The sequence below is a fragment of the Eurypyga helias genome, unplaced genomic scaffold (genome assembly GCF_000690775.1).
Source record: "Eurypyga helias isolate BGI_N326 unplaced genomic scaffold, ASM69077v1 scaffold6568, whole genome shotgun sequence".
NCBI classification, from domain to species: Eukaryota; Metazoa; Chordata; class Aves; order Eurypygiformes; family Eurypygidae; genus Eurypyga; species Eurypyga helias.
The window spans coordinates 37,782-63,963 of record NW_010266223.1 but is presented as its reverse complement, the minus strand read 5'-3'; the positions used below and the strand labels follow the sequence as shown (position 1 = coordinate 63,963).

Here is a 26,182-nt window from a genome sequence, read left to right as displayed (position 1 = left end):
AGAACTGAAACGTATAACCAGTCAATAAATGGCCTAGAACTGCCATTTCATCTTCATTTGAAATGCACTTTGTGCCCTACCTCCATTGGAAACTACCGAATAAAATTGTTCTTGCTGAACTGAACAGCTGTGGTATCGGGGGAAAATACTCACTGAAGCAAGCAAAACTTTTCAAAACTTCAAATGTGATAATTGATTTTCCTTATAACATAAGTAGTGGTCTGAAGTCATGGGAAGGCTCACTTCATCTGCATGCATTTGTGTGTTTTGATCAAAACTGTGGCAGTCTCATTCTATTTTTCACCAAAAGTTGCTATTAACAGATTCCCTGGGCTCGTCCCAGGCAAACCTGCAGCACTGTGTTTGTAGCACAGTGTGAAATGTCAGGAGCCAATGCAGGGTCTGAGCCAGCAACAGGCTCCTTGGGAGTGAGGCATCAACCCCCCCAGCTTCATTCCTTTCATGGCCCATGCTCTGAGATCAGGTTGAGGGTTGGAGTCAGAGTTACGCTTGCCGGAATAAAGATGCAGAAGCGGCCCGTATCCTGCTTTTTATACCTTGTAATTCTACTGGTTGTTGTGTGCTTGGTTTTTTGCTCATTCATGAAGTGTGGCGTGTTGTTATGGAGCTGGTGTGCCTGATTCAAATCGGTGTATTTCCTCCATAAATAACTACCTCTGTTGATTTTCCTGGGAGTAGCTCTGTTTGTTTCAGGCCATAAGCCCTTTTAAGGGACTGACTTACAGGTCCTAAAACTAATAGACATCATTCTTGTTAAAAAAGGTGCAGAGACTTTTTTGAAAACCAAAACCTTTTCTAGCAGTGACAGCAGACAAGACATTGAATATTGCAGCAACAAGCCCCAGCAGCAAAATAGACAATGAGCAAAGGGAAAAATCATCCTTTTTTGATTCACATATTCAGATTCTTCGCTCCTTAATCAGTCTGACTGTGGTGGAGAAACATATTTGGTTCTCAGTTAATCGTGTTGCTCCCATTGCACATTCATTTTGAATGTGAAATAGGACATTTCTTTCTTTATTTAAATGAACTCTTATTAGGAGCACAGGCAGGAAGACACTCTCTGGGTCATCTAGGCTTTTGGTCCTGCAAATAGCGTCCCTGAGACTTTTTCACAAATGGTCAAAGCTCGGTTTTTAACCAGGTTTAGTTGCTAGCCGACGCTGTTCCAGCTGACCAGGCTGTTCCAGGCTCTCGCTCCCCTGGTTCTTGAACTTCTCACTTTTTGCCCCAGTGTACTTCTGCCCACTTTAGTGCTATATGTATATATGGCAAAGTTTTTCTGTTCTCCATCTAGTAGTTACCCACAGCATTGTAGTTAAGAGCATGTGGTCTCACACATTGTCTGCAGAGCCTGACAGAGCGTTAACATTAACTGACATCTCTCACTTCTGCACCACACAGCCCTTGGATGTTTCCTGGTTCTGCCTCTCCTTCTCCCTCTCAGGCTTTGGGACGATGTTGTATGTGCCAGACGGCCTCAGCTCCGCCTTTTGCTCCTTCAGGGATGGGCCAACGTGTGTGTTCCCAGCTCAGAACTGTAGCTTCTCTTCAATTTCAGATTGCCTTTAATTTAAAAACACATCTATAATGTGATGCTTATGTGGTTTGGGGCTTTGTTTCTTAATTGCTTGAGCTCTACGCCTCTACACACAGAATACACCCTTGCACCCCTCAAAGGTGGTAGCGAAATGTCAGTAACTTCAGTGGGACCAGGATTTGACTCATGGGTTTTAAGGTTGTTTTTCCTATTTTAGAAAGAAGCTAACATATCTCGGGCTATTATTTTAGAGAAGAAAAGATCATTTTAGCTGATAAAGGAGTGTACAGGGAACTATGAGACTCATGGTTGGTGATTTGGGAAAATTATTTCAGAATTTAAAAAAAATTAATCTTCATAATTGAAAGCCTCTGGCAATGTGATCCTCTTCGTTTCTGAGTCTATGAGCAAAGTAAAGCAGAGCATCTGGTTAGCCTCGAGTTCACTCTCCAACCCAAATGAGGTTTTCCAGCATCACAGTAACATTCCTTTCAGCCCTGAGCATCTGCCTTCTTTATAATAACAAAACAAATATTGCAAAAAACCTCACAAAACCTGAGGCCAGCTGGAAGAAGTCTTTCCTGAAGGTGTGTGTGGAGCCCACTGTGAAGTCTTCTGTGCAGTCTGACAGTCAGGGAGCCAGTTGCAGTGGAGGTTCTCCGTTTCGTAATGCACGAAGACATCAAATGAGAACTCATTGACCCATTTTTGTAAGCAACAGCCAGTTCTCAGAAGATAGCGTACCTTGGTCTGTGCCAGCTGTGGCCAAATTTAGTGACCTGAACTTGAAAAGCTTTTTGCTCAGTATTCTGAAGACTTCCAGATAGCTTTAGGTCTGGCCTATGGTCTGTTATGTTTCAATAGAGCAGCACTTCTAGTAGACATGGGTATCTCTCACTGGCAGTCCTTCCCATCCATTGTATGATCGATCCTCTATGATTCAGGTCTGGATGGGGCTCATTACTCACGGCAGTACTAGACAGTGCAAGAAGGTGTTTGCAAACCCCCCACATCTCTGCCACAGGTTCATCATGGATCTCAGGAAAAACACTTCACCTCACTACATCTCTGGTTGCTCCTGGCAGAACCCAAATGCAACACCAGCCCAATTCCAGAGAGCTTGCAGACGGAAAGCCGTGAGCTCCATGAGTGCAAAACTGTTATTGTGAATGGCTTTTCACAGGCTAAGAGGAAGATTCAGCCACTGAAGAGAGCAGCTTATATTAAAGTATCTCACCAATATTTAGAGGGGGAAAAATAACAAAGGTGAAATTGCAACTGTATAGCATTTTCCTATGTCCAAATGATAAGTATTTGCAGTTGAAACTGCTAAAGAATGAGGTTGTGGGTGGAAAACAGTCATATGTCAGATAATCACAGGCTGGTTGTTGACTGGTTTGGTAGTTACATATCTTTGACTGAATTTATATTCAGGATTGCACCTGGAAACTTGACCACAAACAATGCAGAAAAGTTATTCTGTACCTGCTAAACCTGTGCTTTACTCCACCCTCTGTCAGTATTGCCCATGAGTTGGAATAACCTGTTCTAACCGCAAAGTGATATTTCCTGGGGCATTAAAACTGATGCAACAGAGCCCGTCCTGTGGCACTCGGGGGTTAATTTCTGTGAAGATACCGTCTGCAGATTCAGTTCCTGGGGAAAGCTGTTATACCCACAGCATCTCTAATGCTGGGATTTATTCAAGGCTTGGCAGTACTCTCCAATTTGACGATCCTTGTTTAGCTTCAAAAACAAAATTAAAAAAAAGTGCTGAATTGTAGATCGTACAAAGACTAATGCTCGCGACCCCAATCCCTTAAAATTGACGTTCTCCACACTGCATTTATTTTCCGGTTCTGAATTTATCAAAGACAAAGTGTGCTGGGACACCCTGGCAGTTTGTCTAATGCTAAGGAGCAGGCAGCCTGAGCCGTAGCAGTGCCAAGTTCATGCTCAGTTTGGCAGAGGGCTGGGGGAAGGGAGAGAGACCTGGGGGCTCTTCTGAACTGAGACTGCCTGACACAACCTGCTGTTTTGATTACAGTCCCATGCCTTTTCATGAACCTTGCGCCTATCCTGCTCAGATTTTGAAGAGAGCCTTTCTCTGAGCTGCAAATACGCCCTCGTCGAGCGATTGCAAAGTAGCTTGCACAGCCCAAGAGCAACAAACAGGTCCGTAACCTTCACCAGCTCGACTCTTGTACCTGTGCATTGTTTACCAAAGCGCAGACCTGCCAGCTAATATTCATTGTCTACTGTCAACCAGCCACGGTTTGAAATGAGCAGTGGAGCAGAGAAAGCAATAACCCGCCTGTTTGATCCTGACTTGTTTGGTAAATATCTGTGTAGTGAGGGTTTCAGAGTTGCAGGGAGAAGGGTTGTGGAGAAAAGGGTATCAAGTGCTAAAAAGCAGCTGAAACGATAACTCTGAGATCAGTCTGTACCAAGAAAGGACATCAGCTTTTCCTGCAAGACGAAATTAGTAGAGCTATTTTCTGCCATGCTACTTTCCCGTGACTTTCCCCGTGCACCATCGAAATACCACCCAGGCAGGAGCCAACTGGCAGCCGTGGGACTCCACTCTGGCACACGGGGCAGGGTTGTCCCACCCAGGAACGCTCCCTGCCAGACCTGATTAATCAGAAGTTTTTTCTTAATTGCATTGCTCCGGGTCAGGTCTGGTAAGGTTTGAGTGAGCTATAGCTCTGTGTGGATGTACCCTGTTTAAAAAGCAAACCCAAAAAGCCTACCCTTATTTCAAATAATCCACCTGCTGCTCACCCACTGAGCTTGTGCAAAACGGGTATAAAAAGCTGTAGGTCTGGAAGAGTGGTATTTCCTCCATGGCTTGTCAGGAACAGGGACAAATCCACTCTAATGAGGGTGCCACTGCCATGTGGCATTTTTTTTGAAAGAGTGAAGCAAAAAGAGAAAAATCTCTTTAACTCCGTGGGAAAGCTCCCTTTGGACAGGCTGATGGAGAATGGGAAGTACAACCCGTGAGGAGAACCGACCCCGAATGCAGGAGTTTGGGAGCTCTGGTTTGCAAATGACCTTTTGGCAGGTTAACTGGTAAAACACCTCGCCAGTGTCTGAGAACATGATTCCCACTTTTCAGAAGCATTATTATTCATTTGCCGGTTGCTGAAAAAATTATATAACCAAAAAAAAAACTGTGCCAAGATTGCTTTGGAATAGGGAAATGTTGTACTCCAGCGCCAAGAATCTCCCAGACTAAACAGAACCCACTGGGAGTCCTTGCTGTACATGGGAACTGGTGTTTATTTTAACATATAAATAAATTGGGTGAAAAATGGCTCTTTTAAATTTCGTTGTTGTTGTTGTTTTTTTGTTATTGATGCGCCTTCCCAGTGGGTGATCTGCATGGAAGGGAAGCGTTTGAAGATAGCTTGAAAGGAAGTTCTGCCTGTCCCCCAAGACATTAGTCAGCAGCATGGAGGGAGTTGCTACATGATCCAGCTTTCATCTTCTTTTCTTCTTGATGCCTAATCTGCTGTTAATGGGGAAGAATTAGGACTGTCTTTCCCGAGATGAACTGATCCGATTGTTTTCTCAAGCATAAAAATATCCAAGGCACACGCATGGACTTTGCGATGTAGCTCGCTGGCTTGGTGCTGCTGCAGTGTGCCGGGCAAGGCTCCCTGCTCAGGGATCAAGAGGTGGGTCATTAACTTGCAGCACTATTTGGAGGGGAACAATCAGGCGGGTTGTGCAAACGCTCAGGCAGGGCAAATGAAACCGTCTTTAAGCAAATAGAAGAGCAAGAAATGAATGGCCTTTGTTAAGGAAAAAATGGAAATGTTTTCTAGTTAAACAAGCTGTCATTTAGGACTTAATAGCATGTGCGTGTTGGAGAGCCAACCCACATGCCAGCCGTGCTTCGGAATAAATGGGCAGGGAAGGGGAAGGGGAGTGTGCAGTTCCACTCCAGTGCTGGCTTTTTCATTGAAAACCCTGACGTTTTGAATTGGTGTCCCAGCTGTTTTAAAGCTGGAGCTTGGATCAGAAAGTTAATAGAAGTGGACTTTCATCCCTGTTTTCATCTGGGAAAAAGTAGATCTTGGACCCTTTTTTTTTATTATTTTATGGTACTAAAACAAGAGAGGCTTGCTGCTTTTCATTTATTTATTTATTTATTTATTTAAAATAGCAAGGAGATTGTCCTTGGCTGTTCTCCTCTTCCAGTGAGGTGAAACTTTAGCTGCCATTAGTGGTACCATAAGTCATATGTGGGGAGCATTCTCTGTTCTTAAAAGATGGGCAGCGTATAGGTCAAATGAACTCGTGAGCCCCTGGATCAACTCCAGCAAAGTCCATGCAGTTTTTTTCTGCAGTATCTGAGCACTGATACTGGTTCTATGTCATGTCAGAATAAGTCTTTGAAGACCAGCTCTGATGTTAAATAAAGTCACCTCAACTACACTTCAGAAAATTATCTGCTCCTCATGAAAGGGCAGAATCTCACTGCAACACTGCGAGAATAACACTTAAAAATTATGACAGGGCCTTAAACAAAATCACTTAGTGCCAGGTTATAAGACTCCTTAGAGACACCAGTTGTGCCTCACTGATTATATATCTTAGGTTTATATTGTGATTTTCATCCCATGGGAAAAGAGATTAGATAGGAATCGTTTCAACCGTCACCAGAAGAAACGCTTTTGCAGAGGAACTCAACAGCTGCTCAACCATCTACACTGGCTTTCTGCAGCATTTTCCAGTCATTGGTCCCAGTAGCCTGGTAGGGAAGGGCATTCCCTTCAGCTGTCATTTGCTTTAGTGTTCTTGAGGGTGGGCTTGGGAGGTGGCATTGCAGAAGGGGCCGAGGAAGAAAGTGGAATACTGTTGCGTGTGAGCTTTGTGGAAAAGGAGCCAGGCTCCATATTCCTCTTTCATGGGACTTAGCTTCCACCAGCCACGCGGTAGCTGCATCCCAGTTTTGTGATGGGAATGACAAAGCCTCCCTGATCCCAGCAGCGTGAGAAGTGACTGTGGTATGTGCAGGTTTTCATACTGCCTTGCTCCCATTCGTTACCTGACTTCCTGCGGCCACATATTTCTACTCTGGCCACAGTGACTGCTGTGTGTAAATGCAGCCTATGAAAAGCTCATTATTTTGCAACTCAAACACTCAGATGGGTGTTTTTTGCTATGTTTTCATGAGCAACATGATGTTCCAGGAAGACTTTTAAGAAACTGTAATGCAGAGCCAAAATCAGCAACAGCATAAGAAATGGGCAAGTCTTCTAAAGCCGAAAGAACTGTGCTTGTATCCATTAGAGATGAATTGGCTCTTAACATTGACAGAAACAGTTTGCCTTGTCGGACAGAATTAACGGCCTCTCTGATATGTACCAGGTCATTTTGTTTGTAATCTCTGGAGTACAGAAATTTTAAATGGCTTCAGCAATATGACTAGTTCTCTGCTCCCCAGCAGTAAGGCACAAATAATTTTAGTATAGAAAATAGCCTGTTTCTCTTTTTTTTTCCCCTAACCAAGACAACAAACAATATAGCTCTGTGTGTGCACTGTTCTAAAAATACCTCAGCTCTGCAAATGTGTCTCTGATGTGGGAGGAGAAGGCTTTCAGTTTGCTGCACTCTTTGTGCGAGGCAAGTGAATAAAAACTATCCAGCAAATGCTGAAAGGAAAATTATTTTCCTAACCTTGAGAAGGAACAGGGAAGTTGATGGACTTCTGTGTTCAGGACAAGACTCCGTTTTGGTAAGAGAGAGGCAGAATCCATCTGTAATTCTTAGGAACATGCTCCATACATAAAGCACCAAGGGTGGACATATTTTTGTTGGGTACCATATCTAACGGTTTTATAATGTGCTTATTGTCAAGGAAAACTAGTGTACTCACTGTCTCCAGGTGGTGTGAGAGAAGGGACGCTGAGGACTACCCAGACAGAGAAGGGTGGGCAAAAGGATAAGCATATGTTCAGCTATATTTCAGATCCTTGAGATATATAAAGATGAAAGCAGTGGTGAGGGTGAAGCCTCTCCTTTTGGTTTCTATTGTTTCCCATCTGACGTGGAAGTAGTCCTCATGGAAAAGCCTTAGGCTTTAGGCTTGTATCATACTGACAGCGTAAAGCTTGCCAACGCTGCAGAGCAGGCTTACGCTGCCCCACAGTCCTGCCTGCTGTAGTGGATCACGGGCTTAGCTGGAGCACTCCACAGCTCCCTTCCAGCCTAAGCACTGCTTTTTCTTGTGAACACCAGAGCTGTGGGAGAGGATGAGAGACGGTGCATGGCTAAGGCTCAGCCAGATGGACGTTGGAAAGCTCACCTCCAAGGTTTCCTTACAAAATACACTGCAGCACAGCAGCTGACCCAGGCGGCCACTTGATCGGAGTCGAGGTAGCATGGCAAAGCCTCAGACAGCTTACCCTGCTTTTCCAGGCTCAGGTGTCTCTGTCCTCCTTTGCTCTTTGGGGAACGGAAAAGATAGGGGAGGAAAAACTGGACAGGCTCCCTTGCAGTGCTAAGTGTGTTCTCACAGCACGGAAGCCTCTCTGTGGGTAGGAATCTGCACGGAGCCCGTGGTTGTTCGGCGAGTGGGACATGTGCTCTACATGTTACTGACAATGCAGGCACAGTCTGTTGACTTTTCCAGATGTTGATGGCCCTGCTTTGAAGCTTCTTCCTGTTGTTGTAGTTGTTTTCTTGTCTGAATGGTGGATTAGATGTACTGCTTGTTAAACAAATAATTAAACATTGGGAGCTTTGAAATCCAGTATGTTTAATTAATGAGCTTTGCTCATTTGATGGAAAGGATGTGTACTTGATTCATTACAAAACAAGTATAGCTTTTTCAGTTGTAAACTGTTATGACAATTTGAAGTGTTTACTAGTTCATTAATATTTTTTTCATTAAACCTTAAAAAACCCCCAAGCAGAAAATCAAGGCTTCACACAACATTTGCTATGTAAACCCATTATTAGTGTCGTCTTGTGTATTGTCTCACCCACATTCTCCATCTATGTGTTTTCTCCCATCTCCTCCTCTGCACAACTGTGCTGCCTTACAGTCTGGGATTAGAGTTAATTATTACTTTTAGATCTTGCAGTACCTTGGACCAGGGTCTGTGATGACGCCCTGCGGTGCTGGGTGCTGTACAAGTGCAAAAAAAAGCAGTCCTTTCTCCGTCGAGTTTCAGTAGATCTCATAAACACAGGCATCAGCCACAATGCCTTGTGATACCGCTTAATTAACTGCTGCACTGGCTTCCAAAACCGAAACACTCCTGAAAAACTCCGTCGGCTTCATCTTGTGCTTTAAGTGCCAGTTTTACCTCCGAGCCTGAATGCATTTCACAGAGGGCAGAGGAAAGCAGAGGCGGACGAGGTTCGCTGTCTCTGGTCTGTGGGGTTGGGTGCAGGGCAGGTTGTGGACCACTGCAGTGAGGGCCCCACCAGAGCAAGCTGCCGCAGGCTCAGGGAGGTTGTGGGAGAGGGATTAGGTTGTCACGTTTGCACCATGCACCCCAGAAGAGCCATCCAAATTTCTGTCACCGGCGTCTCCCTCCCGCAAGCTTGAGACCCAGCACTGCTCCTCCACCTGTCCATACCGTCCCCAATTTGAGGCAGAAAACAGAGGCAGAGCCCTCAGAAATAAAAGAGATCTTTCATAAAGCTAATAAACACATAATACTCATTTAATACCTTCTTTTCCAAAAGACATTTAGGCATTTGCTTCAGGTGGACTTGTCAGACTCCAACAAGCTAATTGATGAAGGCAGTGAAAGAAGATGGTCTTCAGCCTGAGCTTGGTGTGGGCTCTAACAAAAACCCTTCCTTCACCTGGGCTGTAACATGCTGCTGCCTGCTGCTACGGCAGAGCCGGCACTGAAGCAGTAAAATCACCTCTTCTGGCCTCCAACAGCTCTTTCAGGAGTTGAATCGCACCCATGCCCCAGCTTATTAAATCAGAATCTACAGTGCCGAGCCTTGCTGTCGGCCCCCTCTGACAGGGTTAAGCAGTGTCCTTTCGATGTGGGACTCTGCAGCGCAGGAGCAGCTCCGCGTCTGGGGCCGGAGGATCACTGAGGTGGCAGAGGTGGCCGTTCTCACCTTTAACTACTTCTGCAAAGTCCTGGTGCTCCCGTGTTAGTGCCACTGCAATTCAAAATGTATTTATGCATCTGGTCAGGATCTGGCCTGACCATCTCCTAATCCTCCCTGTGCTTGGTTCTCCCACTTCAAAATCTTGGAGTTAGGTATCTACAAGGAAAACAAACATGCAGTGGGATGGATCCCGAGGTGGGAGTCAAGCCCTGCGTTCCTCTCAGTTGTTTCTACCACCCGTTGGTTAGAGAGAGCATGTCACCCCACAGATTCCAGTGATGGTGTCCTCACTACAATAAAAATGGATCCAAACCATCCCTTTTCCCTCAAAGTTGGAAACTTCAAAATATGTGAAAAGTCAAGATCCAGATTCTGCATGGAGAATTACGGCTCCCCAGGCAGATTTCTCATGTCCTCCCTCTCTGTTTTATGGCTTTTCCATAATAAATACAGAGCAAAGGCTGAAAAAACAGCAGAGCCTATAATTTCTGCTTTCCCATGACTGTAAGTGTTAAGGAAATCCACTGAAATCGGTAAATTTACAGCAGCATAGCTGAAGTCAACATCTGACCCTGCATTTCCCCTGTCACCTCATCTCCCGTAGCCAAACATTCTTGCTGAAGCTCTGAGGATTCAGTCCACACCTGAGCATACAGGGTCAGGCCGTGCCTTTGTCAGGAGGATTTGGCAGTAGGAAGGAGCAAGAAGTATATGGAGTGTGGGGCTTATATAAAAGCTGGTGTTTAGAACAAAAATTCTGCAAATACCTGGGGGTGGGCAAGGTACACCCATCCATCCCCACAGTGCCTCGGAGGACTGGGTGCCCTACGGTGTGTGGAGACAGGCACTGCCAGGGTCTCTCTCTGCCTCTGTTGGTCGTATTCAGTGTATTTAAGGATGGATTTTTTTCAGGTACAATGTGGCCCCACAGGCCCAGCAAAAAAAAGCATCATGCCTGTGGAGACCCAGCACAGCTCTCCTTCCACATCTGAATGAATCTGCTCAGCCAGCCGTGAGCTGGGCTGCTCGTTTCTTCGGGCATCTCCCATTTGGCCTTTACAGAAGGGAAGGAAGTGTGCAGTAGCACTGTGCTTTTTACTTGCATTTTTTTTCAGTCTATGATGTCCAATCTGACCAGGATGTAACATTTTTTGAGGCATGTGAGCCAATGCAGCTGAAGAGTCTGGCTGCTTTGGAGTGGTTTTCAAAAGCAAGCCCCACAGCACAAGAGAGCATGGGATTTGAAGAGTGGAGGGACTTATAGAAGCATGTATCTGCAGGGCCACAGGATCCATTATGTAGACAAGTGATACCGTACATGGAAGTAACGCACTCCCCAGAGCCCTCACACCCTCAGATATTTCATCATTCAACCCTCAGCTTTGCCTTCCCGTGCAGCCAGTCAGTTTTCTTCTATCCAGGGTGGTGTGTAGCTTTGGAGGATCTATAATCATAGGTGAAATCATGCTCTGAAGTCGTGCTTTCCCACAGGATTGACTGATCATGAGTTACTGTTCTTATCTCTACGGTGGCAGAGCTGCAGTCTGCACAAGCTCATGCAGAAAATGCAGAGGGCAGAACTTAATAGCTATTACATATTGGACCACCCTTTATTCAGACTTTACTTGAGTGAAGCTTGTTATTTTGAAGTAGTCTGTCTGGTTGGAAATGGAGGCTTAGACCTCTTAATTCTAGACTGCAGTGTGAAAAAAGAAGTGTTTTCAATTTTTGCTTTTAAAGGCTCCTGTCTAGGAAAGGGTGCCCACAATTATCTCGGTATCCGCAACCTGAAATGGTGGTTTGCTGAGCCACTACAGATACATGATACTAGCAGTAAACCACTGTTTCGTATCTAGGCCAGATACGAAACATATTCGACAGGTTTTGAAAACCAGGCATGTCATATGGATGCACAGGGGCAATCACAGCCCTTTACAGCTAAACATCTCGTGGTTATAACCTCACATTGCCTTGTTGAAACCAGTGGCCCCAGACGGAGTGTTGTCATGAGGAACTCATGGAGCTGAGATTCTCGTGACCCTTCTCTGTTGTCTTCCTTGGGTGTTGTGTCACTTGGGTGTGGAGCAGCCTCTGGTTAGTTCCAGTTCCTGGGTGCAGGTCATTCCCCTCCTCTTGCACCCGCTCTCTTGCCCCTGGCACTGTGGAACCACTACATCAGATGCATTCCCAGCAAAACCCAAAGCAAATAGCTTTACATCAAGGATGAACCTGACCTTTCATTCTCAGTAGTTCTAAAGGCAAAAGATCAGAGAAAAACAGTCAATATTCTTGACTGTACTGATGTTTGGTTGTGCACGTCTTTCATCTAATAGAAGAGGTCTTAGTTCCTCACCCTGAAGCTTTCTCATCTGGGAGATTCAAAATTGCAATAAACTCATTCTGCGGTGGAGTAAGTTTGGTTTCTTGCAGGGGAAGAGAGAAAAACAGTAAAATAAAAGAACACAACCTAGCAATGCCATCCAGCTAACCTTGGGCGAGGGGCAGGGATAGTATCAAAGCAAAAGCTTGTATGGCCTTCCTTTACCATACTGCTCCTCAAGCACTGCTCTGTGCCTTCTGAGTGGGGAACAGTAGTTTAGTAGTTAAAAGCAGCATAAAAAGGTAGGTTCATTAAGTTGCTCATAAAAAACGTCAAACTCTGCAGGAATCCAAAGAGATGCTTGTCACAGCTATTGCACAGGTATTTCTTGGCTTCTACAATCATAACTGACTGCTATGAGCAGCATCATTGTTAAGTGGTAGGATTTTCTCCTCGCTGAGGACCAAGGAGGCTTTCCAGACTCTCTCATCCAAAAATAGGGCATAGCCACACAGCTCCACAGCAGGGAGTCATGGCCCATATACAGGCCTGGTCCACAGGGGTTTGCTGTTTCTGCTTGCTCAGCTCTCTTACACGGACGCTGTAGAGCAAGAGATGCTGGAAGTAAGTGCAAGCAGCACGGGAGAAAAAAGAAGTGGAAGTGCAGAGCTCTACTAAGAGCAAATATTCCTCTTTTTGGACTGTTCAACTCATGTTAACCTGCTAAATTTGAAGTTTAAATAATAGGCATTTGAAGTCCACAGAGTGACTGTACTAGACATGCGTAAAACTTGGGAAAAGCTTGCTTTCCATCTGTAATAAAAATCAGTTTAAAGTTAAAAGATCCACTAGGCACACGCATGGCTTCACTTCTGTAGATTATTGCAACTTGTATTTTAATTGGCTCTTTGATTTGTTTCTGGTCGCTGATCCACAAAGATGCTTGCTATATAGTATTTTGGCAGGAATTGGAGTGTGTGCATGGAAAGCAGAACCGGTAATATGTTATTTATAATTGACCAGCGTGACATCTATGGGTTTATCTGGCGGACAGCATGGCTGATTGCAGTGTTCCCTGCCAAGAGACCTAGCTCCGGAGAGCACCTGGCAGGACAAAAGAAGAGCAAGTTTCAGGTTCAGTTTTTCCTAGATGGAGTGTATTTAGTCCAGCTTTTTATTAGAAGTTATGCCTAATTTGGAAGGTGATTTTTTGGATGGCTTCCAAGAAAATTAAGTTTAGACATACTGATTTCTTCTGGTATGACAACTGCCAGCAGATCTAACTGAAAAGCCTTTACCTTTGGTAAAGGTAAATGGCTGGGTAGGCAGTGCTTTTCCTTGCTGATCACTAGAGGGGGTACCATCCAGCATGTAAACAATTTTCAGGCATTTCACATTCTCTGACAAGTCTCTTTGTGTCTTTAAGTATTTCTAAGTGCCCACTGGAGAAGGCCTAGGGAGACACACAGGAGGGGGATGTTGTTTGAGACTCCCTATACCCTATCCCTTATCGACGGGATGTGTTTTCCCCTTTAAAGTTTTCCTTAACAACCTGCATGGAACTGAAATAAGAAAGGAGACTGTTTTTAAGGAAGATCCTATTTGTGGTAGATATTATGTATGTGTGGTCAGGTAAACATGCAAAGCACTTCCCCAAGGGGGTATTAATTTCAAGCCTTTGCAAGCTCAAAATTGCCTGGGACTGTGTTTGTGGTGATGCTGGCTCCACCTCTGCCAGGGATGCCGCTGTTCCCATAGCAACTCACCATCTCCCGTTTTAGTCTCTCCCTTCCCTTTGATCAGCGAGGATAATTCCCAGATACAGAATGAGCTAGCAGCATCCAGGTGTGGTACATTTGGCATTAACACTTGTTTGGGAGGAGCATGCTGCTTGATACTTTCCCACTGCAGGCTGTTGCAACCACCATCACCTGGTCTCCTCTGCTGGGAGCGCTTCAGCTTGAGCAGGGGAGGTTTCCAGCCCACCCAGTGCTCCTGGGTAGCAGTGAGAAAAGGCAGGACTCTGCAAAGCTCATGTGCACCCAGACACTGGAAGAGGCTGAGTCCATGGCCCATTAAGTTTATAGCAACCATATCTAGTCTTCAGAGTCTTTCTGTTTCTTGCCAAGACTCTACGCAGCAGAAAAGGCTGTGTCCATGGCCCATTAAGTTTATAGCAACCATATCTAGCCCTCAGAGGCTTTCTGTTTCCTGCCAAGACTCTACGCAGCAGTAGGCTCAGTACAGTGGGCCATCAGACCCCAGTGGCAATGATCCCAGGGGCAAAAACTGATTTCCCAGGATGCAGTGAGCTCTCATCCCTACAGCAAGGCAAGACAGCCCTTCTGCCCTCCTCACCCCGATGTTGAAGGCTGCAAGAGATTGGACGGGTACTCTCAGTTTTGAAGACCAGGTAGAAACACAGGGGAATGTAATTTTGGTCTTTAACCAGATTGTGGACAGTATGGCACTTTTTTAAAATTGTTCTGTGCAGCTTCCTTTGTATTTCTGCAGCACTGCTGTTGAGAGCTGACTGCAGGAGAGGGTCAAGTTAGGACAGTGAGAGTCTGACAGGCATGTTTCTGCTAAAGCCTTTCTCGACTGCAACCGCCGCTTCGAATGACTTAGATGCACACTCTCCTTTTCCCCTACAGTTGGTCACGGACAGAGCGAGGGTGATCGTATGGTTGTCTCAGATTTCCACGTCTTCATCAGGGACAGCTTGCAGCACATTGATCTCATGAAGAAAGAGCACCCCGAGCTGCCCATTCTCATCCTGGGGCACTCCATGGTAAGCACCATCCCCTACCCCTCCCGGCAGCCCCCAGGACACGTACTGCAGCACGGCAGTGCCCGAGGCAGGAAACACCCCACAGCAGGAAAAGCAAAACTACAAGCAAACTTCCCTTCTGCTTCATTCTCTGAGTTACCAGCATGCCCTACCCCAGGAGATCTGTCTTGAGTGTAGTCAGTCCTTAACTTTTCCACCCAGATCATGGCCCTAATTAGTGCCGTTTGCAGCAATGGGACTAGTTTTTAATGGGACCCGTCATTCACCCGGGTGCATGGTAAATCCCACCACCTCCCTGCAGCATTGGGCTTCTCCTTACGTTTTTTCCAGTAACCAGGAGGTTAAGCCCTCCACAGCTTTGTGAGCAGCTAGGGGATGAAGCACAAAAAATACCCTGTAGCCTCATTCTGTTAAACAACCTAACAGGAAAATGTACCAGGGATTAGGGCTGCAAAAAACAAAGGCACTGATTTGGTGAACAGATCTGAAGTCTGATTCTAACAGCACAGGCCAAATCCCTTTATTCAAGCGAGCAGTATTCCCACTGATGTCATTGATCTGCTCTCCCTGCCTTCCCGGAGGAGACGAAAATGAATAAGTAGTTTGGGATTCAGGCCATGCTCAGACAAACAAGTGTTCTTGCATAAGAAGGCATGGCATGCGCTGAAGTGCTCGCTGCGCTCCAAAGCCGCTGTAACAAGGAGCTAATTTCCCAGTGAGGTCTTTGAGATGCTTCTCGCTGCTGCTCCATTTAACAAGCCCATGGTTCTCCGGCAGCGTGGAAGTTCACCAAATATTTCCCTTGGCAACTAATCCTCTGCAAACTTTCCTGAGCAAGCCAGCCAGGTCCCTCCTGTCCCCCACCCCTCGGGCCATCAGCCGCTGTCGTCATGCAGGAGGGCTCAGCCTGGCTGGCATTCGCTGTCGGGCTTTGGGCACTGCGCTGCGAGGCTGGAGGGGCTGGGGACGCTGAGCAGGAGAATGTTTAACTTCAGTAATTCGTGAAGATACTCGCATGCCGGATAGCAGCACTGCTGTTGCCCAGGTTACCAGTGCCACAAGCATGGAGCGAGCCCAGCTCTTATGGCATCTTCCCGATGCAGTACCAGTCCGTGACGCTGATACGGCCTCAACCCATTTTTCAGGTCCCAGCTGAATTACCACTTCAGACATGTTGTCCTTAGTCCTTTTAACTGAGGAGGACACAAGGCATCCTCGGTTGCTGATGGACATTGCACAGAGAGTTCAGTTCAGTGGGATGCGTGGGCTTACAGCATGAGAGAAGAAACCAGATCTCCCCCAACAAAAACCAGCCAGCCCTAACGACCCTGCTCCTCCAGCCTTGCTCCCTGACCACACTGCACTCTCACTGGGGCAGAAACAATTTGCTTGTTTGGATTAAAACCCTCCCTGTGACAGGATTGCTATATAAACGAGATGTTGACACCTGTGTTAAGCTGTGGGCTGTTATTCTGCATTGCAGGGAGGAGCCATCTCCATCCTGACAGCGAGTGAGAGGCCCAGCGAGTTTTCAGGCCTGCTGCTCATCTCTCCTCTAGTGGTAGCCAGCCCAGAAGTCGCCACTCCCATCAAGGTAAGAGCAAACCCGCGTTGCACGTGGTCCTCTAGCCTTGAAATGCAAAACCCCGCTGAGATCTGGGCCACCTGGGTGCCAGTCAACACTTTTCTTCTACTGCCTCCCCCACAGTCCCACCTACTTCTCAGAGGGGAAGTGAATCCTGAACTCGTCCAGTGAAACTTATTAAAATGAGAGTCGGAGGACATCGGTGCCTCGGGGGGTGGTAGCAGACTGTGCTTTCATCACCCACACAGTGCTGTCCTTTCCCTTCCTCTCCCACAGTTCTCTTCCTGACTCATACAGAGTCTGGTGTGGTTGCAACACAGGCTGCTGGCTATGTCAGGCCAGGGTTATTTTTGGCAATTGGAGGATGACCAGTTTCTAAACAAACCTAGAGCTCTTGACTCCCTGGAATCCTTCATGAGCCTTAAAGAAGGATTCCAGCTGAAGAATCGCTGCCCCAGCAGCATCCCATTTGGCTTGGTACCAAGGCTGGTTCTTCTCCAGACCATCTCCTTCAGTTTGTATTTAGGCTTTACCCCACTCCCATTCCCATCTCCCAGAGCTGTTTCAGATCCAAATTTGCACTGTCCACTCTGCCCTTCCCCAGGGAGGCTCTGCAAGGCAACTGACCCTCAGCTCTCCCCTCCTGTCTGAATTTTTAAAAGAATGAACAAGCCTAAAAGAAGGTGGAAGCAAAGGGAAGGACCAGCTAAGCCAGCAAGAAGGACAGACCATCTCATTCTCATAGGACTCAATCATTTATCCTTTCTCCCTAGACTCTTCTGCAAGATCTAGCTTCTTGTTTTAATCTGCTTCTAAGCTATTTGTCTTAGCTTTTTTTCTTCTAAGAGAAAGAAAACAGGTTGCCTCAGCTTTCAGTAAAATCCTTTTGCACCTTCTGCTGTAGCCAAAGCCATCTACTGACCCCACAGATCGTTAAAAGCACCAAAGGGTGCTTTTTAATCACCTCACTCCTCCACTGAAGGAAATGCATTAAGACCTCTACCTTCAAATGCAAAACCCTGCTGAGATTTGCACCACCTGGATGCCAATCACTGTTTTCCTTCTGAGTCCTTCCCCCACAGTCCACCTGTTTTTCAGAGGAGAAATGAATCTTGAAGTCATCCAGTCCAGGAAAATTTAATTAAGTAGGAGTCAGTGCACCGAAAGTTGCTTTTAGGAAGCTGGTAACTGATTCTTCACAAGTGAGGCTATACCTGACTCAGCACCAGGGTCCCATGAACACCAGTGCCTCTGTTTTTCTTTCTTTGGAAAGGAAAAAGAATAAATATTAGGGGGAAAAAAATAGTTTTGGGTCTGAATCTGAGAGACACTGTTAGCCTTCTGCTTCTGGTTGAATACAGACCAGATTTTTCCTTCTTGTAGAGCTATACCTTTTGCTAATGCAAAACCCTTTCTGAAATAAGGACTCGACAGTTCTGTGGGAACTAGTATTACTGTACTCTGGTTTCTTACAGATCTGTACCAGATTGTTGCTCTATTTCAGTGCAGGAAATCCTAATCTCTAACTGAAGTGTTTTGGAGGTGTTACATAGTCTCCTTCCTAGCGAGTCTCTGGCATGCAGTAACACGAGTGCACAGTGAGTTTCTTTCCCTTTCACATCCATTGTTGCATCTTAAAGCTGATAAAATATTAATTATTCCCGAAATATCTCTGCTCTGTCAAATTTAGTTGAAATCAGTCCTAGAGCTGAAAAGGTATTTTCAAGAGGAAGGAGTGAAACCAGGCAGAGTATTCCTGCATAAGCCATGGTTTCCCATAAAGCTGAGCTGACAACACTTGTGTGCTTTTTGTCTCCTCTGAGAGGAGGAAAAAAAAAAAAATCCCTTTCATTGGTGTTTGTGCCTCAGAGGCATAAAGGCTTTGGATTTTCCTTGGAACTGGTACACTCCTCAGCCCTGGGCCATCTCCTAAGGACCCCTGCATTCATCCCTTTGCTGGGGAAGTTTCCAACTGAGCAAGAATTTACCTTGACCTAAACAAAGGAGGGCTCAAGGCAACCAATAACAGTGGGCCAGATTACACGCTGGGTCCTTCAGTCTGTGTTAGAAATAGCTTCCCTCGCTGCCGAACAAGCCCTGGCAGCAGCAGAAATGCAGTGCATTTGCAGACTGGGCAGGAAAATCAAATTCTGCCCTTTGCGGAAACAAAATTTCATCAATGCCCTATAAATCCTGTGTCTTGATGGAAACATCGACCTACTTGTTGCAAATCCAGTGAAGAGGGAGGGATCTTGCTGCCTCGCCCGTTTTCTTCTCAACTAATCTGCGCAAAATTTGGCTCTGAATCGTCAAGATTTTAAAGGATGCAAAGAGATTGGCGTCACATGCTGGCAAAGAGCAGAGTGAGGGTACAAGGGTATCTCCCACTACACTTCTACTTTGAAGTCGGGTGGGCAGGACAATCCCTTAGGAAATACACCCTATGCCTTGAAGAATAAGTACACAATATTCTCTCTTTGCTTTTTGTGTTTTCTGTTTGGCCTCTTGCTGAGCTATTGCTTTCTAACCCAACTGGGCATCACGTTGTTCCAGTACCTGAGGGTCTCCCAGTCATTCAGGCTGAATATGCACCCAGTAACAGTGCAGAGAACTAGAACATAGTCAAACTAAAAGAATTATATTAAAAATTGTTATTTTGGTTTTTCTGTGGTCTGTCCAGTTTAGCAGAGATGTTAGTCAGCAGTTTCAGACAAACATATAGAAGGTGGCTTGGTATCCAGGTATGGAGACACCACATCTGATATCCCCTTGATCATATCACATCAAATCATATCACTGATCTAACATCTCCCTCATAAAACTGTTCAGTTGCTCTCAACCTGGTCTCTGTAGCAGTGTGATGAGCTTACAGAGACTTTTCAGCTCAGTCAAATGAGCCTGGCGAGCTTAACCAGTTCAGACACCACGTTTTTGTTCACCCAGCTGAGATGAACTAAAGGGCACAAGTGGTTTGGTGAGCAGAGATCATGGGAGAGAGAAATAAGCATGTTGAGGTGTACAGGGAACAGGGATTGCTCCGTTCAGGAGAAAAGTGTCTACGCTGCAGAACTGTCACAGCACTGTCAGCGCAGAGTTCATCACCTTGCCTGGGATTCAGGAAGATTCATTCCCCACATCATCACTGCCTGGAGTTCACACAAAACAAAGAAAACCCCGTTCCTGCTTGTTCGTATCATAAGCTCACGCTTGCATCGGCGTGGATGTGTTATTTTACTAGTCTGGCTCCGGAGACCTCAGCAGAAATGGATTTTGCTGACAGGGTGTCATAGAGAGGGGCTCAACACAGCAGCAGACAATGGCACCAGCTCCCCGTCATACCCACCCCAAGGTACACACGTGTTCTCAGATCTGCTGGGAGCCTTTACTGCCTTTCAACCCTGGATGACTTTGACTCCAACCTTGTGCTATTCCTCTAATACCATAATTACTCTGTCACGTATCATCCGAGATCTGAAATGTCAGGGAGTGCTTCAGAAGTGATTACACATCAGCAGAGACAGAGAGCGTCGCTGACAGCCTACCTGCAAGTGTTAGCTGTGAACGGGAAAGGGCCATGAAACAGACCAACAAACGCTAATTGTATGTTTTCTGACTTAAGTGGCGATCACTTAATTAACGACAGCTATCAAAGATCAGAGCAGAACCCTGGTATCAACGTGCTCGTAGTCCTACTGAAATGAAAGATGTTACCCTTTCTTCTGCCAGCGGTTTCGAGCTTGGGCCGCTGAATGCTTTTGTGTTTTGTTCCCAGGAGACAAGCAAGCAATGGATTTCCTTAGCCACCGCATGCACATTTTGCTGTTGTTTATTTACGGGTTCCCTGGTGAATATGCTTATCAAAAAGAGTGCAGCCTAGGCAACTACTGCAAATTGCACCGAGCATCACGTACTCGCTGCAGCCTCAAATCAAAGCTGTGGCAGCAAGGAAAGGGGAGTAAAACAACAAAACCCAGCCCTTCCAAGGGCTGGAAATGGGGTTTTTGTATCAAAGTGATTAACTGAGGCCATTTTAGAAATTAATTTGAGAAAAAGAATAAGTACAATGAAGTTGTGATGTTACACGTGGACGGACAGCTGATGGCATTTCAGACTAGCACACCCACTCCCTGATCCCAGTAGCAGTTTAAATACTTTCCCTTTAAGAGAAATGTTTTAAATATAGAAGATCTTTCTCCAGCGCCAGTTGACATTTCTCAGCTATTTAACTTCCATGCTGATTCCCCTCAGCTCAGGATTTGGCCCTCTATGTTTTCTCTCTTGCTCTAACTAGCTCTTTAACTGCTTGCTTTTCTCTCCCACAGGTTTTTGCAGCGAAAGTGCTCAACTTTGTTCTCCCAAACCTGTCACTGGGATCGATAGATCCAAATGCAATTTCCCGGAACAAGAAGGAGGTGAGAACCTTAATGCCATTTAAAGTCATTGCATCGTCAGTACCTTGTCCCAGTCCTGCCATGACTCTTTAAAAAAACCAAACAAGTGTTTTGCTAAATCATGAGGGCAAGGGCTATGCCAGTGTAAAAAGGTGAAATGTCTCAGAAGTTAGTGGAACTGACTGCACCTAGCAGAAAACTGGGAAATCAGCTGTTCAACCCTGTGGTGCATCTTGCACCCCCAGTCACACTGGGTACAAGCGTGAGTGCGATGCGTTCAGCCCCCGGCATACCCCACCTCTCTGACTCACCCATTCGGTAAACGGGAGAGCAGAGAGTCTGCCCGAATAGCCATAAGGCATTCTGGGTTGTTTCTTAGCTCTGCCAAAGAGTTTTTTGGTCAGTTTACTTCTCTGTGAACAGAGCATAACATTTCACTGGGCTGAAGGTGGAAAGATTCAAGGAGCTGAGACAAGGAGGACAAAGTAGGTCCCAGGAGACTGTTGGGACGAGCATGGAGTGAGTTCATCCACTGATGCACCATACAACATATGTTTTTAAGTACCATATGAGGCTGCACAAAATATATTCTTGGGAAGAAGGCTGATTCCAGTCAAGCTATAAAAACCTGTTCTTAATTACATTCAGCTGCCTTAACTTGTTGCATATAATTCAGAGAAAAGGTTTAAATTAGAGAACTAATTCACTCAAATCACACGGAGGAAATTTTTCCCTCCTGCATTTGTATTTAGAGGATAAAAGCAATCAGTGCTCTGGAGGAGGAGAGGGATTTGAGAGTGTCACCCCCTACCTGAAGAGTGAGCATGGCTGGGACACGTGGGTCCTTGCCCGCTTCGGCACTGATTTGTTGTGCAGCACTTGAACTCTGTGCCGCAGCTGGTGCCCAAGGGTGACGGTTTTAACAAACCTGCCTGGCCAGTTGGATCCTCTGCTGGAAGATGCCAGTGCTGCCCTAAATAGCTTCACAGGAGAAAAGTGCTGATGCAGGGACATCCCGAAAAATAATGTGTTTAGAGAAGTGTCGGTGAGCTGCCTTAATTTGATGCACAATATTGACTGGGCATTTCAATGTTGGGGTGATGTTGGGAATAGTTTATAAGAAATACTATTGTGTTGTCTTTCTACCTAAATATTTGCTGCTATTCTCACTGCTCTGTGATGCTCCAAGTCTCAAGAGATTCCTTTGAGCTTTGTTGGGTTTCCTCTGCCCTTTCCCTTCCTGTGGAGCAAGGGGAAGCCTTTTGCAGTGGATAAAAATCTAGGTCTGTTTCATTAGAGTCTGATTATAATGGAGTAGTCTTCAAAATGAGACAAGCAGCCCCTCCTTGCTGTGCTGCCCGCACACCTGCAAGCGAGCACACAGCTGACATAGCAGCTGTGGATTGCCATGTAAAGTGCTTTCCCAACCCTCAAACGCCAGGATTTGAGGCTCCAGGCACTTAGAAAACAACAGAGTGTCTCGGTCTGGTCCTCTAGCGCACACTCCACCCTCCTTTCTGACTCAAGACACAGCAGCTTCAAAGCACACCATGTGCTGGAAACATCCATTATTTATATGTTAAACATATTCTCCTGACAGACCAACTTTGTATTCTCTGGAAATATTTTTGGGACGTCATCCAAGAATTTCCTGATGGTTTGTGTTCCCAGCAGGCTGTCCTCAGGGTGTAGGGACTGAAACACAGGGTGGTATGGAGATGTTTGTTTGATCTGCCTGCTATATCAAATGCGAGAGACACAAAGAGAGGAGGAAGCAACCTTAAAAACCCAGTCTTGTTATTCCAAGGAGGAATAACATCACAGGGGTAAACACTTCTTTACCTCATTAATCTTTGTTAGCTGACTTTAGTCTTGTTCCTGCAGAGTCCACATAGGATGAGCCTGTAATTATCTTATAATGAATTTATTGCTCTGCAAAATGCAAAGGGAAGATACAGACCTTTAAGCTGGGGAATGTAATGCAGCAGGATCCCTGATGGTGGCTTCTGTCTTAGCATCACATAAAAAGAAAAAAGAGCTGTTGTGATGGACTGTGCAGAGCCATTGTGGGACCGTGGCTGGAAGCAGTGGCAGGCTCTTCCAGGGCCGCCCTCACAAACTTGCCCCACTGTCTCAGAGCTCGGTGTGCCAACGGGAGCTCTGGGCTTGCAGGGTTTGTGGTTTATAGCTTGCAGAATATACAGCCCATTCCCTATCTTTCCCTGTTTCCCAGCAAGCTGCTGCTTTGCACTCGCCCCAGGCTCTGATCATTAATGCTGACAAGGATTCCTGTTCATTGATGGGGAACAGGATCCTCCCCCTGCAGTCCTGATCACTCTGGGTTAAGATTGGCTTAGTATTTTTTCCCCTCCCATCACCTACACAGAAATATTTGTTGGCTGCTCAGTAGCTAAAAAATCCCTGCTCTTTCAGAAAAGAAAGAAGGAAATCCAGTAAGTCATTCTCTTAGCATTTATGGGTCTGGGGAGGGGGCCAACTCACATGAATTCATCAATATTGTTTTATTCCATGGGAAGGAAACTTCTGTCAATCCCTCCGCCCACCCCTCCTGATTCCCCCTTTCAAAGTCCCTCATTTATGGCCTTCAATTAACAAAAAAAAATAAAACCAAACTAAAAAATGAAAAGCAGCCCATCTCAAAGCTGTGCTGCTTTAGTGCAGCGCCCAGACATAGATCCAGGCAAGGAACTCCCAGACTGGGCTGAAACCAGTTGCTAAATAGCCAGTGCAACATGGTGGTTTTGCTCAAAACGCTGATGAAAAGTCAACACGTTTGGCTGAAAATATCAGGGTGCACTCAGCTGTCAGCGGGAGAGCTAGCAAAATTAGAGGTGGTTGGTGGTGTGGAAGGCAAAGATGAACTTTTTCCATGAGAAGTTCACGAGGGAGTTTTTTTTCTGAACACAGGCAGCTTCTTGCTCTTCTGAAGCCTTTTGCAGAGCAAGGAAGGTATGGTGGACAGACAGGCTGAGCAGGGTAGGGGATGCAGGATGCGGGTGAAGGTTCCTGCACCAACAAGCTGGTCGGGCAGTAGGAGAGCACGTGTGGAGACAGGAGAATCATGTCTGTTATGGTCTCCCTGCTTCCTACTGCCTTTAGCAGGAGCAGAGCATGCTCAGCATGTCTTCAGAGTGGATCCTTTCACCTTAACCGCAGCCTCATCTTTGCAGCGGCCTCTTGCCAAGAGTTTTCTAAACCTTTAGCTTGTATGGGCACTTGCTGCCTTGAAAGGGAGATACTAGAGGAAAGATCCTGTGCTGAGAGACTGCTATGTTTGTCTCCTGACCAAAAACTACCCCTCACTCCAGAGTAACCATGGTCTTGCACAGAGGCCAAAACACAACAGTGGCTGCAATCAAATACTGGAAACATCTGCTGAATCCAGGGGTCCCTAATTGAGTGCCACAAGAACTTGTATTTCTTTGATCCAACTCCAGCACAAGTTAGAGTGGCTCTACAGCTCTCACCCCCTGAACCATCTTCAGCACAGTGGGCTGGGACTGAAGGGTGCCAGCCACTAATAGTCCCGAATTCAGCCTGGAGAAGAGGAGGCTCCGAGGAGACCTCGTTGCAGCTTTCCAGTATCTGAAGGGGGCCTAAAAGGGTGCTGGGAGAGGACTTTTTACAAGAGCCTGTAGTGATAGGACAAGAGGTAACGGGTTTAAATTGAAAGCGGGGAGGTTTAGGTTAGGTATCAGGAAGAAATTCTTCGCAGAGAGGGTGTTGAAGCACTGGGACAGGTTGCCCAGAGATGTTGTGGATGCCCCATCCCTGGATGTCTTCAAGGCCAGGCTGGATGTGGCTTTGAGCAACCTGGTCTAGTGGAAGGTGTCCCTGCCCATGGCAGGGGGATTGGAACTGGATGGTCTTTAAGGTCCCTTCCAACCTTAACCATTCTGTGATTCCATGATTCTCACCTACTCCTTCTCCTTGCTGTGCTTGGGGATAGGAAGCATGGGTTCAAGCAGCAAGAGACAGTGAGGACTGGAAGTAAGGTGATGGGGAAAGACCCGTGAGCACCAGCGTGCCTCGCTGCCAGCTCCATTTCCAGTGCTTTGTGCCCAATACATCTGAGACAGGGAGGAAGCAAACTGGCTTTTACACCCTATGGCAAATTAATCCCCCCAGCTGGGAAACCCCTACCATGTAGGTGTCCTTCTGACACCCTGATAATCTCATCTCACAGGGAGATGGATGCAGGGTCCACCCCAAAGCCTTCCTGGCTTCTTGGTGGGGGCCAGGCAGGTCACTCTGTCCTGCCATGGTGCATGTCTGTGCCTGTGCAGAGTCCCGGGGGTGGCCTTGTGGATCACCCCCCACCTGTGGTCCCCTCGGGGCATGCACATGCAGCAGCAAGAGGTTCTCACATTTCTGCAGAGCGAGGGAGCACTTGAACAGACCCCACTGCCTGCGAAGAGAGGAGGAGACTGTTTTCGGTTAACCTATAAATAACCATCATTTCTATAAACATCTGCCAGGGTTGGGAGAGAGTGGAGGCTGTGCCAGAGACCAACCCATAATCAAAGCGTTCTGGCAAATATTGAGATGGCAGTGGCTGTGTGGGCCGTCTCCCTGTACAGTATACAAATATTTACTGTAGATTTGCCTGCTGCAGTAACTACTCATTCCTAGCAACTTTCTGCACCAGCTCTTGTACATTTTCATCCTCTCGCAGTCTGGCTGAGCAAGTTGTTGACGTCTTTTTTTTTTTTGGCCTGCCACCTAATACCGTCATTTGCTGCCTTGCCTGTGCACCCGGAGAGGACCCCTCACGTCAGAGTGCTTTGCAGTCAGATGTGTCACTTGTCCGTAGGTGTAGGTCACGGTCTTCATCCCCAGAGAGGGAAGGTGAGAGAGAAGAGCATCTGAGCCCTCAGCAGAGAGCATAAGGACGTGGAGAACATCAACTTTCAAGAAACGCAGTCTGAAGAAACCTCTGCAGAAGAGAAGTCACGTTTGAGTGACAGAAGGACATAGCAGAGGAGAAATATAGAGGCAGGTGTCCCCACAGGAACAGTCTTTGTCCAACACTGGCTGTTTGCCTGCAGAAAGAGCTTTGGCTTGGATGTTTTCTAGTGATGTAAGAGAAAAACACACAGCCTGAAGCAAGCCAGGTTGTGTGAGCAGTTCTGGGTAGCCACAGTAAATACCTCGACCTTGACTCTGATGGCAGGATGTCCTGACAGAGCAGGAAATGACCGTGCAAGCCAAGGGAAGAGACTCCTCACTGCTGGGCTGATCTGCTTTGTCTTTTCTGGCTGAAATACTGCTAACCTGAAATTACCTCTTTCTCCCTGCCAGATGGAGTCTTACACATCTGATCCCTTGGTCTACCACGGTGGCATGAAGGTCTCCTTCGTCATCCAGCTGATGAATGCCATTGCCAGAATTGAGCGAGCTCTGCCCAAGCTGACTT

The 26,182-nt window shown here is 46.3% G+C and overlaps 1 protein-coding gene across 2 annotated transcripts in view; it reads left to right on the top strand.

The window, feature by feature from the left end:
* Window positions 1–26,182, top strand: part of MGLL (monoglyceride lipase) — a 60,226-nt gene that overhangs the window by 32,870 nt on the left and 1,174 nt on the right. Inside the window, exons 4-7 of one of the 2 annotated variants that reach the window (XM_010156989.1) lie at window positions 14,633–14,769; window positions 16,253–16,363; window positions 20,677–20,766; window positions 26,068–26,182. The exon at window positions 26,068–26,182 is cut by the window's right edge and continues 110 nt beyond it. In XM_010156989.1, coding sequence (XP_010155291.1) covers window positions 14,633–14,769; window positions 16,253–16,363; window positions 20,677–20,766; window positions 26,068–26,182 — 453 coding nt within the window. The remainder of the gene's footprint in view (window positions 1–14,632; window positions 14,770–16,252; window positions 16,364–20,676; window positions 20,767–26,067) is intronic. The other variant, XM_010156990.1, reaches the window with a different exon arrangement.